This window comes from Ascidiella aspersa, chromosome 2, assembly GCF_963924565.1.
Source record: "Ascidiella aspersa chromosome 2, kaAscAspe10.2, whole genome shotgun sequence".
Taxonomy (NCBI): Eukaryota; Metazoa; Chordata; class Ascidiacea; order Phlebobranchia; family Ascidiidae; genus Ascidiella; species Ascidiella aspersa.
In genome coordinates, this window is record NC_139448.1 from 37,034,947 (window position 1) to 37,049,573 (window position 14,627).

A 14,627-nucleotide genomic window follows, 5' to 3' on the forward strand; every position below is an offset into this window, starting at 1 on the left:
TGTTCGGACTCCTTAGTAACGATTTCCAATTTCTTTTTTTCCTGATTTTCCGAAGTCTTGCAAGTTTTCAATACACGTTTGCTTACTAAAGTATCAAACTCGTATCATCACACTGATCCTGGTTTCTTAAATGTCCTATGATTTTCATAACGCCGTTAATAATTTAGTTATATCGTAGCTTTGTAGGTTTACCGTTACTTATTACAGTTTTTTACCGTCCAAATACATGCGAAAGGCGTAAAACGGTATGCGGCCAGCGACACAAAGTTAGCTCATTGCCAGATCACTGATAGTTCTATCAAAGCCCTTGTAGCACTAAATTGTTTCATCATTTTTCCTAAAATTGTTCCAAGAAATGTTCCTACTTTAACGTTTTCTTCAGCTGATAATAGGTCCATATTGTTAAGGCGTTTCCAATATTCTATTTGTTTCATTCAATTCGGATATGGCAATTCCTGGTCTAGCAAGCCACTCCGTCGTGGACAGCTTGATGTGTTTAAAAATATATGCGTCTGTCATCTCTTGTACTGCTACCGTTGCTATAATCTTAAGGTTTTATAAAATCCTTTGGAAAGTGACGAAAGTATTGAATTGTGGTTTGCTTTTCTGGTGAAGCAGTCCTGTTTACAAAATGTTATCAAATTTGTTCAGAATAGTTAAATACTTATCCTTAGCGAGTTGTATTTCTTCCGATTTCTGTTTAGTTTCACTTCTCGTTGCACTGACAAGTTCAGCCCGGACGTTTCTGGTTAGAGCAGCTATCATTCTTCGTACCGAGGTTGATCATAACGCTCTTTGCAACGTCAATATCGTGAGAAACGTTTTCCAAACAGTGACGAATTAAAAAATGTTAATCTAGATGACCGATCTGGAGGTTAATTTCTGTAGGAAGACGTTCGAGGTCGTTCTTCAATTGACTTAGGTTATTTAGAACGTCGTTTGTGCCAAGGGCCAGGACAACCACCTCGACACACAGAAGAGGTTGGTGGTCTTTAAGCTCCAGCAATCCATGTTTGATTGTGCCTCCTGGTATGCTGACGCCAGCAAAGTCGAGTGTAAAATTGTGGGAGGGCTTGATTACCGAAGGACAAACAAGATCCCTTCCACTGCTATCCGAAACAAAGAGTACACACATCCAGACTTCTGGGCTGGTCTGGTGGTATGACCCAGTTTGTTTGAGATGCCCGTGGGATATCTTGCGCAAGACATTCTGGACCCACTTGGCCTTGCTCCTCCAAAGCTAAAATCAAATAAATAATCAATTAAACTATTCAAATAACAAAACGATTTAAATAAATTATTTTTGAGAAATGTTACTACCTCAGCAACGTTTTCTTCATCCGGTAAATAGGTCCATATTATTCTAAAGGCGTTTCCAATTTTCCGATATTGTTTCATTCAATTCAGATATGGCAATTCCTGGTCTAGCTAGCCACTCCGTCGTGAACGGATTTTACCGTTTCTAATTCCGGTTTGTTTTTCTGGTGAAGAAGTCATTTTTTACAAAATTTTATCAACACATGTTGCATATTAAACGATTACTCCTTGATTTATTGACTTGGCGTAAAACTTTTATTTTCTAACATTTTTCGATTGTACTTCTTCACTGTCCAGGTTTAACATTTGTAGAGTTGCTTCAAGTTGCTTGTGTTCACTGTCAAGTCTGTTCATAATAATTAAATACTTATTCTTTCCAAGTTGTAGTTGCGTCTGATATCTATGTAGTTCCAAGTCTCGACAGGTTCAGCTCGGCCGTTTCTGTTTAAAGCAGCTATCATTCATTCTTCGTATCGACGATGAGCACAACGTTCTTGCGACGTCAAGATTTGACTAATGCTATAGATCTGAAAACAAACGAATGTTACAACGGATAATAAAATTAGCAAAAACAAAGTGTTAATCGGTGTTCATAGACATCTTCTCAAAAATATTGTATGTATGCAACTGGTAATCTCAAAATCCATCCGTTTGGCGTCGAGTCACTGATTTGCGACGAGGGTCTTTTACAGACCGCACGTTTGTGTGTGGCTAAATGGTGATGCAATGTAAAGTGCAAGAGCCTGTCCGTGTTCGTCGGTTTACGGTACACCTGTGTTTTCATTCGATCTTTGGCCAAACGTCCTACCACATACCGGTTTAGCCAAACGTCCCACCAATACGTCGAGAAACGGTATGCAACCGTCGTTATCTGGCAATCCGAGCAGCGGAAAAAAGACTCGCAAACTACTCCGCCAGTTAAGCTGCTTCTCTCCAGCATACCAACAACGTGGTAACGATACCACACGACAACCTGGGCAACTCGCTTGCTTGCGGGATAATTAGCTACGAGCAACTTGGCCAGTGGAAGCCTATTCACTTTTGTAAAAGTTACAATGGGAAGCAAGTCTCTTACTAAGACGAACGTCGTACCTCCGGTGAACTCCCCGCACACACACACACCAGAGGAACGGTTCTCCAACAATCCAATTCCCTTACTAATGCCACCGTCACCAGTACCTGAGGTGCACTTTCCACCCACTGACAAGAGCAACGGTCATCTAAGGCCCTTACTAGGGCGACGCGATTCCTACTACTTTCGGTATGTTGGAAGCCAGCAAGAACTGTTGTTTGTACAGAGGTCCAATTAAATGGTAAAAATTATGCTTTGTAAAGCTCCAAATTGCGTAAATTGTACTGTCATATTATTTATCATTTGTCACTTAGCCAGGTTGACAGACAAATGTATATTACGTAATGTATGGAACTGAACATGAATTGAGCTTAATTTCCAGTTGTTTGTTTTTATTTTTTAAAAGCTTACGGCCCAAAACAATGAATGTTTAAATATATTTTTATCTAATGTTTCTTTTCGGTAGGAGATGATAGTTTCCCGTTGGTGTCCTGTTACATGATTGAATTTGCGTTTCCATTTCCCGAAACGAGCGTCTTAATTTACTGCAGTAAAAGTGCAAATATTGAGCTGACGTCTTTATGTGCAGCTTCCAGATTACAACGACATGTCTAGGAACACTAAACACGAATCTGTTCATAATCTTCACTAAAAAGCGAGTGGAATAAATAATAAAATATTCCCAAATAAATGATAAAATATTTATTTTATTTGCATACGTTTCGGCAAGTGCTTATGCCATCTTCAGTGCGTTAAAATGAGGTTGAGATAAACGCGAATCATTATATAGACGCTAGAACGTTTTAGAACACTAAGTAACGGTGATAAGAACTACATCGGAAAAGTACACCTGTAAGGCGAAACGAAATAAAAATGCAAATAAAAAGAATTTTTTTTTATCATTTCTTTGGACACCATTTTTCTACTGAAGATAACGACATGCCCTTTTCGGTTCTACCACCTTGACAACTTTAATGTGTATCGACATCGTAAAGTTCAACGAAACACCACTTCTACAGCTGGTCGATGTTGGCTTTGTTCGTTTCGCTTACATTAAGCGCGCCTTCTGAAACTGCTGTTAGTTCTTCCAACGCTTTGCTACCTCGGAGGTTCTTTTCATAATTTTTGCTTAATAGTTGCTTTGCTTCATCACTGATTTGGAAATATGTCCACCTCGTTAATGCCCAGTTGTTATTTCCTTTTTCTAGAATACTTTCATTTATTTCTTAAACTTTTATACAGTTCTTTCCAGCAACTTTTTGTGTTTGTGTTGAATGCTTTAAAACGTATCCATCTGTTCCTATTAGCCAAGAGGCCACAAAGTGTTTTTTCACAATTGCAATGAGTGCAACAGTCGGTGTTTTCGGGCAAACATCAAATTCAACGCTCGTGATATTTCAAAGGCCAGACTTCCTGTTAAATAGAATAATATAACCCCAGGAGCCCAGGCGGTTAATCTTCTTTAGGGTAATAAACTTGTAACTTTGACTGGCAGCATCAGTATATTCATATCATTGCTAGTTTTTCTTAATATACTACTTCTCAGATAGTTGTTTGTATCGTTGTAGGATTAGATAAACACGACTGTAGCTTTTTATGCTTTTTCGCAGGAGAGAACTTTGTGTTCCGATTAAGAAACAGGGTTACGCTTTCCACGCCTTGTAAACATTATGCCGTCAAAACGGCAAAAAATAAAGTGTAAACAGTTGGCCTTTTTCTACGATTTACAATCTGGCTCTTGAAATCTTTTATTTTTTCTATGACAGAAGCCTTATTTTCTTTTTTTGCCAAACTTAAATTGGTAATCTTAGTTATTTGCAAAGATAATTGAAGATATTTGCAAAACTAAAACTAATTGTTAATTTCCTGGTGCTTCCTTTCTCGAATTCCTTCACTAAGAAGGGTGTATATGGCCTGGGAGTTCTTATATGCAAGATAAATAGCTAAAGCTTTTATTACAACTCACTTAAAATGAATGGCCTTAGGCTCATGTAGGGTCGTTGCGCCGTTGCTGCTATGAGATTGCAAGGACGTCAATGTGAGCTACTCAGAATTGTGACGGCCGCCTTAGTAAGGGGTTTGGAGGACCGCTGCTCCTTTGGGTTTGTGGGGAGTTCACCGGAGGTATTTGGAACGGTCGCCTTAGTAATGGGCTTTTGCAGTGTGCGGGGAGTGCACCGGAGGTATTTGGAACGGTCGCCTTAGTAAGGGGCTTGGGAGGACCCCCGTTGCTCCTTTGAGTGGGTGGGATGTGTACCTGAGGTACTTGTGACGGTCGCCTTAGTAATAAGTTTGGAGGACCGCTGCTCATTTAGTTTAGGGGCTTGGAGGACCGTTGCTCCTTTGAGTGGGTGGGATGTGTACCTGAGGTATTTGGGACGGTCGCCTTAGTAATAAGTTTGGAGGACCGTTGCTCCTTTGAGTGGGTGGGATGTGTACCTGAGGTATTTGGGACGGTCGCCTTAGTAATAAGTTTGGAGGACCGTTGCTCCTTTGAGTGGGTGGGATGTGTACCTGAGGTATTTGGGACGGTCGCCTTAGTAATAAGTTTGGAGGACCGCTGCTCATTTAGTTTAGGGGCTTGGAGGACCGTTGCTCCTTTGAGTGGGTGGGATGTGTACCTGAGGTATTTGGGACGGTCGTCTTAGTAATAAGTTTGGAGGACCGTTGCTCCTTTGAGTGGGTGGGATGTGTACCTGAGGTATTTGGGACGGTCGCCTTAGTAATAAGTTTGGAGGACCGTTGCTCCTTTGAGTGGGTGGGATGTGTACCTGAGGTATTTGGGACGGTCGCCTTAGTAATAAGTTTGGAGGACCGCTGCTCATTTAGTTTAGGGGCTTGGAGGACCGTTGCTCCTTTGAGTGGGTGGGATGTGTACCTGAGGTATTTGGGACGGTCGCCTTAGTAATAAGTTTGGAGGACCGTTGCTCCTTTGAGTGGGTGGGATGTGTACCTGAGGTATTTGGGACGGTCGTCTTAGCAATGGGCTTGGAAGACCCTCGTTGCTCCTGTGATATGAAGCGCGTGTAATTGAGCTGCTGAGAATCAGGACGGCACAACGAAGCATCCACTTACCGCCTGGTCGATGTAGGCTTCACTTGTTTCGTTTAAATTTAGGAAACCTTGCGAAATCGTTAACAGGCTATAGGCCGATCTTAGATTATTGAGCCTTTCCATAAACATCAGTATAGGTTTCCGAACTTCCTTCTCTAGATGCGTTTCATGTAGGCTCAATGTCCTTTGCTAAGCTAAGCGGAGATTATCTCGGCAATTTGCGATTCTTCAGACCGCGGTTTGCTATTAGAGGTTCATTTATTTCTAGCCAACCACTCTGTTCTAAATGACTTCTGTCATTTTTGTAAACTTATCTTCAAGCACTGTCATTTCAGAGGTTCATTTATTTCTAGCCAACCACTCTGTTCTAAATGACTTCTGTCATTTTTGTAAACTTATCTTCAAGCACTGTCATTTTTGTAAACTTTTAATTCGAATGAATACATATAGTTAATGATGAGCAATGATGAGCTAAAAGAAATATAAGTAGGAACATATAACACAACTACAGCACCAACTAAATAACATTAGGACAGCACTAACATAAATGGCAAGCATGCTGGCACAGTGCCACATGTACAAAATCACTCATGCATATAAAGTCACTCGTGCATATAAAATTAGTCATGCATAAGAATCAGTCAAGCATGACATAAAAGTAAATGACACATAAAATACAATTAAGGGAAATTACAGTTAACAATTTTGACTGCTCTAACCTTTACTATGCCTTAGGGTTTCATGAAGTCCTTTGCACTTTGATTTGTTGGTTTAAGTACTCCTATTTATTATGTTTTTACATTAAATCAAAGGCAAAAATATTTTTTTTAAACTACGCTAATTTTTACAAAACTGCTGATGGTGTAACACGTAATTTTTGCTTTGGCTTTGGCAACGCCATTTTCCTTCATTCAATGTAACCCGTTGGAACGGGAAAAAAATACATTGGACAAATTAACCTAAAAATGTTTGCTTTATTTTGCATTAAATTTGTGCCTAATTTATCCTTCCAATATCTGTAGTTTCACGTTGGTGTTTTTACACTAAATTGTTATAGACAACTGTAGATTTTTAACATTTTTTTATAGCTTTGGTGATCTCAGTTATTTGCAGGGATAATTGAATTTATTTGCAAAAGTAAAACTAATTATATCTTTTGCCTTGTTCATGTTGTACGTATAGTGCGTAGGGTGGCGTTTGTAGTGATGTTAAATATTATCTTGGTGCGAAATGTTACCTACTTCTATTAGAAGCTTTGTATGTGTTTCCACAACAGAATCTTGCCCTCAAACAGAACACATAATCATTAAAAGTTTAATACCTTGCCGACTGATTTTTGTTTTGTTCAAACATTTTTGTTTTTCGAAGTTTTGTTGGAAGCGGTGAGCTTCTCGAGCGATTATTATTATTATCTACTTATGTTTACTTTACAGATTATTTTTTTAATTTTTAATATTGTTGGTGGTAGCAAGTTTTGCACGAGCACTTTTATCATCAACTATATGTAGCGATATAAGATCTCATTTTTTTAAAATACATTTTGCTAGATAAGTAGATTTGAACCTATTTTTTTTAGCTTTGGTCATCCTAATCCCAGTTATTTGCAGAGATAATTGAAGATATTTGCAAAATTAAAACTACGTATATTCCTTGTTCTTGTTCTTGTTCTACGTCTTGCGCTGAGCGGCATTGCAAGAATGTTTTCTACTTCTATATCCACTTATTTCGTTTATTCCACTTGAAAGTAATTTCATGTTTAGTAATTTTGATTGCCCGCCATATAATTTGTAATGAAAGGTTTGTTTTGGACGTTTCGCGTAACTACAAAATATGTATCATACACGTGTCTGGGGCCTAGTTGTTGAAGGTTATTTAATTTTGCTTGTTGGCAATTTCTTCCATTACAATTTTTGTAGAAAACCGACTGTAATCTCCACATTGGAATATCCGTTGCTACTCGTCTGCTGCGTATAATCCGCTATGAGAGTCTCGGTCTACTTACAAAATAAAAAAACAATCATAGTGTAGCTTTCGCAAATCAAGCCTTAGAGGCTTGGGAGGACCACTACTCCTGTTAGGTGACGATTATTGCATTTGGGGTACTGAGAATCGGTTTGGTCGCCTTACTGAAGCCCCTTACTAGCAAATTTTTCAAGAAAATATGTGCTCCCAAGAATTCTGAATATTGCCACGTTTTTACGCATCAAATTCATTCAAATTGTTAAAAAAAATTATCTGACCTACAAATAGGTTGAGTAAACCAACTTCGTCTAAAAAAACCATAGTGCAAACCAACTGTTGTAATAATACGCTGAACATTGTCTCCAATGATTTTTTTGTCTTTTTAGCCACCTATACAATAGTCTTGCATTCTAAAAGCATGTCCATTGTCCATCTAAAGTGCTAAAATAGGCGCAGTTTGCCCTCTTTACAAAGATAATTAGACTTTCGTGACCACAACAGTGTAGTGCAATGTTTTCTAAAACAGCTTCCACCAAATACTGGTTAATTAAATGATATACATATTATAATTTTAAATATTGTTATTGTTTAAATACTATAGTTCTTTTGGAATAAGACTTGATACATTTTGTTAGTGATTCTGGGTATATATTTCGAATCGACATCTGTTTCAATGTAAAACAGTTTTTTTGCTACTCCAGTAAAGCTGGGTTGTCGCCTAGTCCGAGCTTAAAAGTTCTACATTCCCCGCTGGTTTGAATTTCATTCACCCCTGTGAGATACACCAAGCTTGTTAAATGGGGCCCTGTCATAAACGAATGGACCCATAACCTTTCTTTGTTACTTGAAAATATACGAAATGTTCTTTGCATGAAACAACCAGAAAATGTTGCAACCAGGTACAGATCAAAATGTTTTGGTACAATATCAGTTGTTTACTGTGTAAACTGAATTTTCTGATTTTTAATTATGTTTTGGCATCTTCTTGCCTTTTGTCTCGTTTCTTTCGTAAATTTTACCTTATTGTCTTTTGAACACTTTGTTTTGATTTAGTTGTTTTAGTGTCGTACAGAATATTTTACCATACTGTATATATCTTTACGATGTATGACGTGCTGTTACTTGCAAATCGACGACTCTATCAATTGAATTCCTGTACCAATGTTTCGACGTCGAATATAGCCTCCATATCCGCGTAAATTAAATGACACTGAACACACAGTTGGTTGATTTTGGAGATCTACGTAAACCAAATACCTGTTCTATCCTTAATGTTTTCACGTTCTTTACTTCTCACTCTGTTACTCGCAATATTGATCAATTAACGCAAGTTCACAGTTGTGGTGGTTTTAAATAAAGTTCTTTGAAGCGGGTATTTTACATTCAATCTAACGTTTTTAGCAGGCAGTTACATCCTCATAGATTCTAGATAAAAGCGGGTTTTCAGTCCGCTACAAATGAAAGTAATATTTATTTGACTATATTCTTATACCATACCATACTTCTACCAAAAAGTGTTTATTTCCAAAATAAGAACTTGTATAAGAGACTTCGGCAGACTCCCAAATGTTAAAATTACTAGGCGCCTTACGACATGAGCAACGCAATAGCTACGTTTTTTCTTATGTAATGCTTGTTGTTTAAATGTTGTTGGAAATTGAAAGACTGTTTGCTAAAACTCTACTTGTTAGCGCATTCATCCTTTTGATTTTTAGTCCAACACTGGACGAAGTGGCGTTTAGCACTAACATAATAATTAACAAGTTTATTTTTTTTCGTCTTTAAACGTCCAACCTCCCTTTACTTTCTATATTCTTTCCAATAAAACGTGGTTCGTGACAGTATTAGGATGTAATATTAAGTAGGGCAATTGAAGTACAGAAGTATTAAATGCAAGTGTAGCTAAAAGTTCGTTTTGTGTTTTGCTTTAGACTATAAAAAAATCGCAAAAAATACCTGATTGGTACAACACACAATGCTTTGAAAAGGCTGCCGAAATGATCCCAGATTATACACATTGTGTATAAATGTTTTAATATGAACAAAGAACGAAATGTATAATAAACTACCGGATGAAGCAGGTTAAACAGCTGTTAATGGAACGTATAGGCACTTTCTTTAAATATACCACAATGGGCCTAAAAAGCGTAAAAGCACTTTGTCAAACGTATAAAAACTATTTCAACGTTTGATAAAACTTGGGAATGAAACAAGATAAAATAACAACCACGGAATTAAACAAGATAAAATAACAACTTGAATCGCAGACACTGGCGCATTTAAAATGACTCCATATCAGAAGAACAATCTTTTCGGCCTCGTGGAGACAAACTGGAATCTGACTAATGGTAAAATTAAAACTGTTAAGTGACATTGATAGATATAAGGGCCAATGAACGTGTAATCCGCAATTGGGATGTAGTGTATTTTGTCAACGTCACGAGACAAAATGGTGTAGATAAAAAACTTTTAATTTTTTTTTTAAATCTGAAACAAAAATGTCGGACAACATAAAAATGGAAAGAAAGCAATTTAAAAACATGAAAGATGCTGTATTCCTTTTCCCTTGTTTTACCATCACTTGTTAATCTCAACTTTCATGTTTATCGACGATAGAAAAGTAAATAATGCTTACTGAAAACTCCAGCGGTTTTATTCAAACGGATTGTTCTTGTAAGAAAATCTTCACTCTCAGAAACAAGTCTCCACTTCTTATCGTCCAAGTTGTAAGAAGAGATACAAACTGGAGTATAAAACAACCTAAAAATGAATTCAGCATTAAAGTAGTAAAAGAACTACAGCTTAAATTAAAGTGAATAACTAAACTTATGTAAATTTAAAACGTTATAAAACGCAATTACCAAAGAGTGAATTCTAATCAGTTTTTTGATAATCTTGCGAGTTGGTGAGGTTTTGTAGGGTTAATTGAAACACTGTAAAAACTTATGCAATATCCTTTATGTGAAGTATGTACAGTACCATTCACTTTATGATAACAATACAAACTCTATGACAGTGGTTATTAACGTTTTACGGCTTGCGGCACCCCGAGAAAAATTAAAATATAGAAGCACCCTTCTAGAATTTAAGTTGACAGAAAAAAAACCATCGCGATTTTTAGTTTGACAGAACAGAAACAATACAAATCAACTTTAAACAATGTAGGAAAGTATAGTTCAATTTATTGTACTCTGATTCCTTCGAAATGGCACCCAGGGTGAGAACCACTGATGTACGAAATACTTTTGTAGTTTGATTATTGCTCCATAAGAAGTTTTATAAACTTAATATTAACACACACCTTTTATATGATACGAAGATTTCCCCGTGAGCAGCACAAGCATCACGAAACTCACCAACATTTATTATCTCACTCTCATCATGTGATTCCCCAGATTCAGGATCGTATTTTGACAACCGAAAGGTGCTACAATCTAAAAATAGAACATATTCTACAATGATCGAAATGCAATGATTGTATACCCTAAGCCTAAGTAGTGTTTTGTCAAATAAATATTTTCGTCAGATGCGAATTTGTTTCAGACTTTAAAATCGTTTGCCTATACTAGAAGTCGGCAAACTGTGGGCCGCAGAGCCACTTTTAGTGGGCCGCGAGTTACTTATAGCTTAGTGTTAACATGTAGTTGTGGGCCGCGTGATGGCCGTACAGTCATTGCACTTTATTTTAAAAGTTCGTGTGGCTAAGAATTTTTATATTGTTTCAGCGTGGTTCAGACCCACGTGCCAAATGCGGTCCTGAGAGCCTGTCGAACTATATTTTTTTGTCAACTTTAACTATATGTTAGCCGAGTTAGCGCAAAAGTTTTCGCGATTCGCGCGTATATTCTTCGTTTTACACTGGTATGTTTTACATTATGCCATGGCAGTGTTTTGGGCATCAATGCGCCATGTAATTTGAAACGAATGTCCTGAATCCGGCACTTTTTTCGTAGTTGTTTTACATAGTGAACCTTTAACAGCACTGAAAATAGTACTTTGGGCTGCAACAAAAAGTTTGCCAACCACTGGCCTATACAAAACATTGCAAAAACCTTTAGTGGCCTCCGCCTTAATTTACATAATGGTCTTTGAAATTTCAGTTATAATGTATCCTTTTTTATTAAAATCTATATGTAATCAAAATCACAAAATAAAATTTACTGCCTTAATATTTGTTATACTGGTACTTAAATTTTAATATAAAAACAGAAAAAAAACTTTTTGTGCATTTGTAAATAACTCCCTTATGCATTTTGAAGTTTTTTTGGTGGCTTGTAATATGCGCCGCTTTGTTATAGAACTATAGTTCTTTCTTTTACTTCGGTAAATATCTGGCTTACCAAAACCACGCGTAGTTTGACAAATCGCATACAACTGATCCTCCATTTCTAGCAGCTTAACACAATCGTCGGGTAGTTTGTGCATCAATGTTGAAGTTTTAGTAGCAGGGTTGTACTTCTCACATGTTAGGTTGCCATAATGCAGAGCGTATAACATGCCTGTAAAAAGTTGGATATAATAAGAAAAAAGTTTAAAAGACTCGTTATTGTTACAACTACTGTATATTCACAGTTAGAACAAAATCCAGGCATTCGGTGCCTTCCTGTTGTTAAATGTTAAGGTACATTCAAGTGCAAAATGCCTAATATAAAGCGAATATTATCAATACGTAAATAGTACGACTCCAGCACACAGAATTGTTCTGCAGACAATAATACTTAGTTTCCATTCTGTCGTATTGTCAGCACTTAATGTATCTCAGACGATTTCAATTCCGTACGAATATATATTAACTGATTATTACGATACGCAAGTTTTCGTATAATTTTATGTAAAATGAATTTTATTTGGCTTTGTGCACATTGATTTTATAAGAAACAAATTCAGTTACGATCTTTTTTTAGTGCACATTTTATAAGCAGCAAAAATGCAATTACAACCCATAGCAGTGTTGCAATGAACTATATGTCAATGTCTTGGCTTAAGTGCACTTAAGTCTTCATTGGACTTAAGTCACTTTTTTAATGACTAGACTTGACTTAGGTCTTAAGGACAAATAACTTAGATTTTAAGTGTTTTTCAATCTAAATTTTTGTATACATAATTTTTTTGCGTTTAACTGCATCTCGGCTGCGTATTTGCTCACGATTGCGTTATACGTAACCTTGTAACGTTATCCCTGAAATTTCTCCCCAAACAAGAACTCTAGACCCGGGCCTGTGCCTGTTTAATGTTGAACCACCAGAAAAGTCTTATTACAATGCAAAGCTTAAGTTTTTCTTGTAGGTTTGGCTAGAAAAAAGACCTTGAAGTCGGTAGTCATTTCGTTTAAAAACATGTATAGTACCTTTGCAAGCAACGAGATCAAGTGCAACTTTTTTGCAACTTGTCATTTCTACCCATTTGCGTTCCTTGTCACCAAGTTTAAGTTGCTCGGGTATACCCCAAACTGGATTAGTTCCACCATCCCGGGAATATCCACCAAACACAAACATCACGTCTGAATGACAACATCATCAAGCGTATGCAAGTACAAGTTATTGGTAATTGAAGTGTATAGGAAATCTATTTTTAAATTGTTGGATATGTGACAATGAACAACGTGGGCTACTAACCTCCAATCACAACAACTCCAGCCTTGCTGCGATTGCGTTTCATTGGAGGTTGGTTTTCCCAACCTTTACATTGGCATCTTAAGTCCAACCTCATAACAGAGTTAGTTACCTTTCCATCAGTTAAACCACCAACCATATATAAGTAGTTCTTGTACACAACGAAATTTGATTGCAGTCTGTTGTCACCCATCTTTTAATAATTTAAACAATAATATTTTAGGTTTGTAAAAAAGTAACCTAAATTGAACCAAATATTTTACTTACTGTAATATACTTTTTTGCATTTTCTTTTGTATCCACCATTGTCAAAAGTGTAGAGTTTTTATTAAGTACAAAAATGCTGCTTGATGGACCTTAAAAGTAATTTGAAATAATCAAATATTCAAGTAAAAAAAAAGCTCAGACAGATGCTTACGAGGTCCGACTAAATATTTTACATGTGTAGAGAATCTCTGTAAGCACTCGTTGGATTCTTGCACTAAATCCTAAAACATTAATGTATTTTCTAGGTTATAAACGAAACCATGATTTAAATTGTTAATTTATATATTCTTTCTCGATATTGCCATACTTTGCATATAAAACCAAATTACCTCATTCGCAACGTCATACGAAAAAAATTCGTGGCTCAATAATTTTAAATCAATCAGTTCAAAAAGTTGTGGAAATAAATGTTTTCTTTCTTCCAAATCATGTTTGATCCAACCCACTGTGAATTGAAAACCTTTTTCTTCACTTTTTACCTAAAATCAAAATGGTTATTTTAGGCATTATTTTGAAAATCATTAACAAATCGCCTTACATCTTTAGATCTTGTTGCAATAAAGGTTTTAAATGTGCTAAAGTCCATTGAGTTAGTAGTTACAGTGTCAGTTAATTTAGGAAAGTTTTCCTTTAAATACTTGTAACATCCTTCAATCAAGTTTTCGATTTCAAACTTTTGCACTTTTAACCAAACTTGGACAGAATTCTCAAAATCAAGTGTTTCCAAAATAAAGTTGAAACAATACTCCTGTATATCTGCAAAAAGTTGAATGACGTAACAAAAGTTGTGATTATATATGCTACAGAAAGGTTTTTGGTGGATATAAAATCAATATGAAACAAAACTATATATACAGTACATGCTTTTCGTTGTTTTAGTATTAAGTTGATCAGATCATATTTACTGATGCTACTTATATGTTGCAAATTACCTTTAGGCGAAACAGCATGTAGTTAAATTAGATATAATATCTAACTTTAGTTAGATAGCATATGTCGACAAATGATGCAAGCAAGGCAGGCTAGAGAAGCAATCAGCCTGCAGTTAGTTTCGCACTCACGACCTCCGGTCAAACCGGGACCGTCGCTTTACCTACTAAGCCACACACGACACAGGCTCAAAGAGGAGCGAGTCGAGAAACAATCACACGCAAATGCTTGCCACATTTTTATCTAATGATACGTAGACCGTAATCGTTGGTGAAAAAGAAGCTTCAGGAAGTCTAGATTACAGTTGTTAACACGCATATGTGTGCACATATGTTTCATTGAAACTGTAGATGTGAACCCTCCTTCAATACGAAGTTGCTTGTGCTAACAGAATGTGGCAAGCATTGGCGTAT

The 14,627-nt window shown here is 36.6% G+C and overlaps 1 protein-coding gene across 1 annotated transcript; it reads right to left on the bottom strand.

Annotated features, from left to right (window-relative positions):
- Positions 1-8,097: 8,097 nt before the first annotated feature.
- LOC146165574 (uncharacterized) lies at positions 8,098-13,210 on the bottom strand. Its single transcript, XM_083380974.1, has 6 exons — positions 13,021-13,210; positions 12,753-12,905; positions 11,746-11,904; positions 10,707-10,839; positions 10,041-10,165; positions 8,098-8,177 (listed from the first exon to the last, which is right to left on the bottom strand). The coding sequence occupies exons 1-6, from the start codon at positions 13,208-13,210 to the stop codon at positions 8,098-8,100; spliced, it is 840 nt and encodes a 279-aa protein (XP_083237100.1).
- Positions 13,211-14,627: the final 1,417 nt, after the last annotated feature.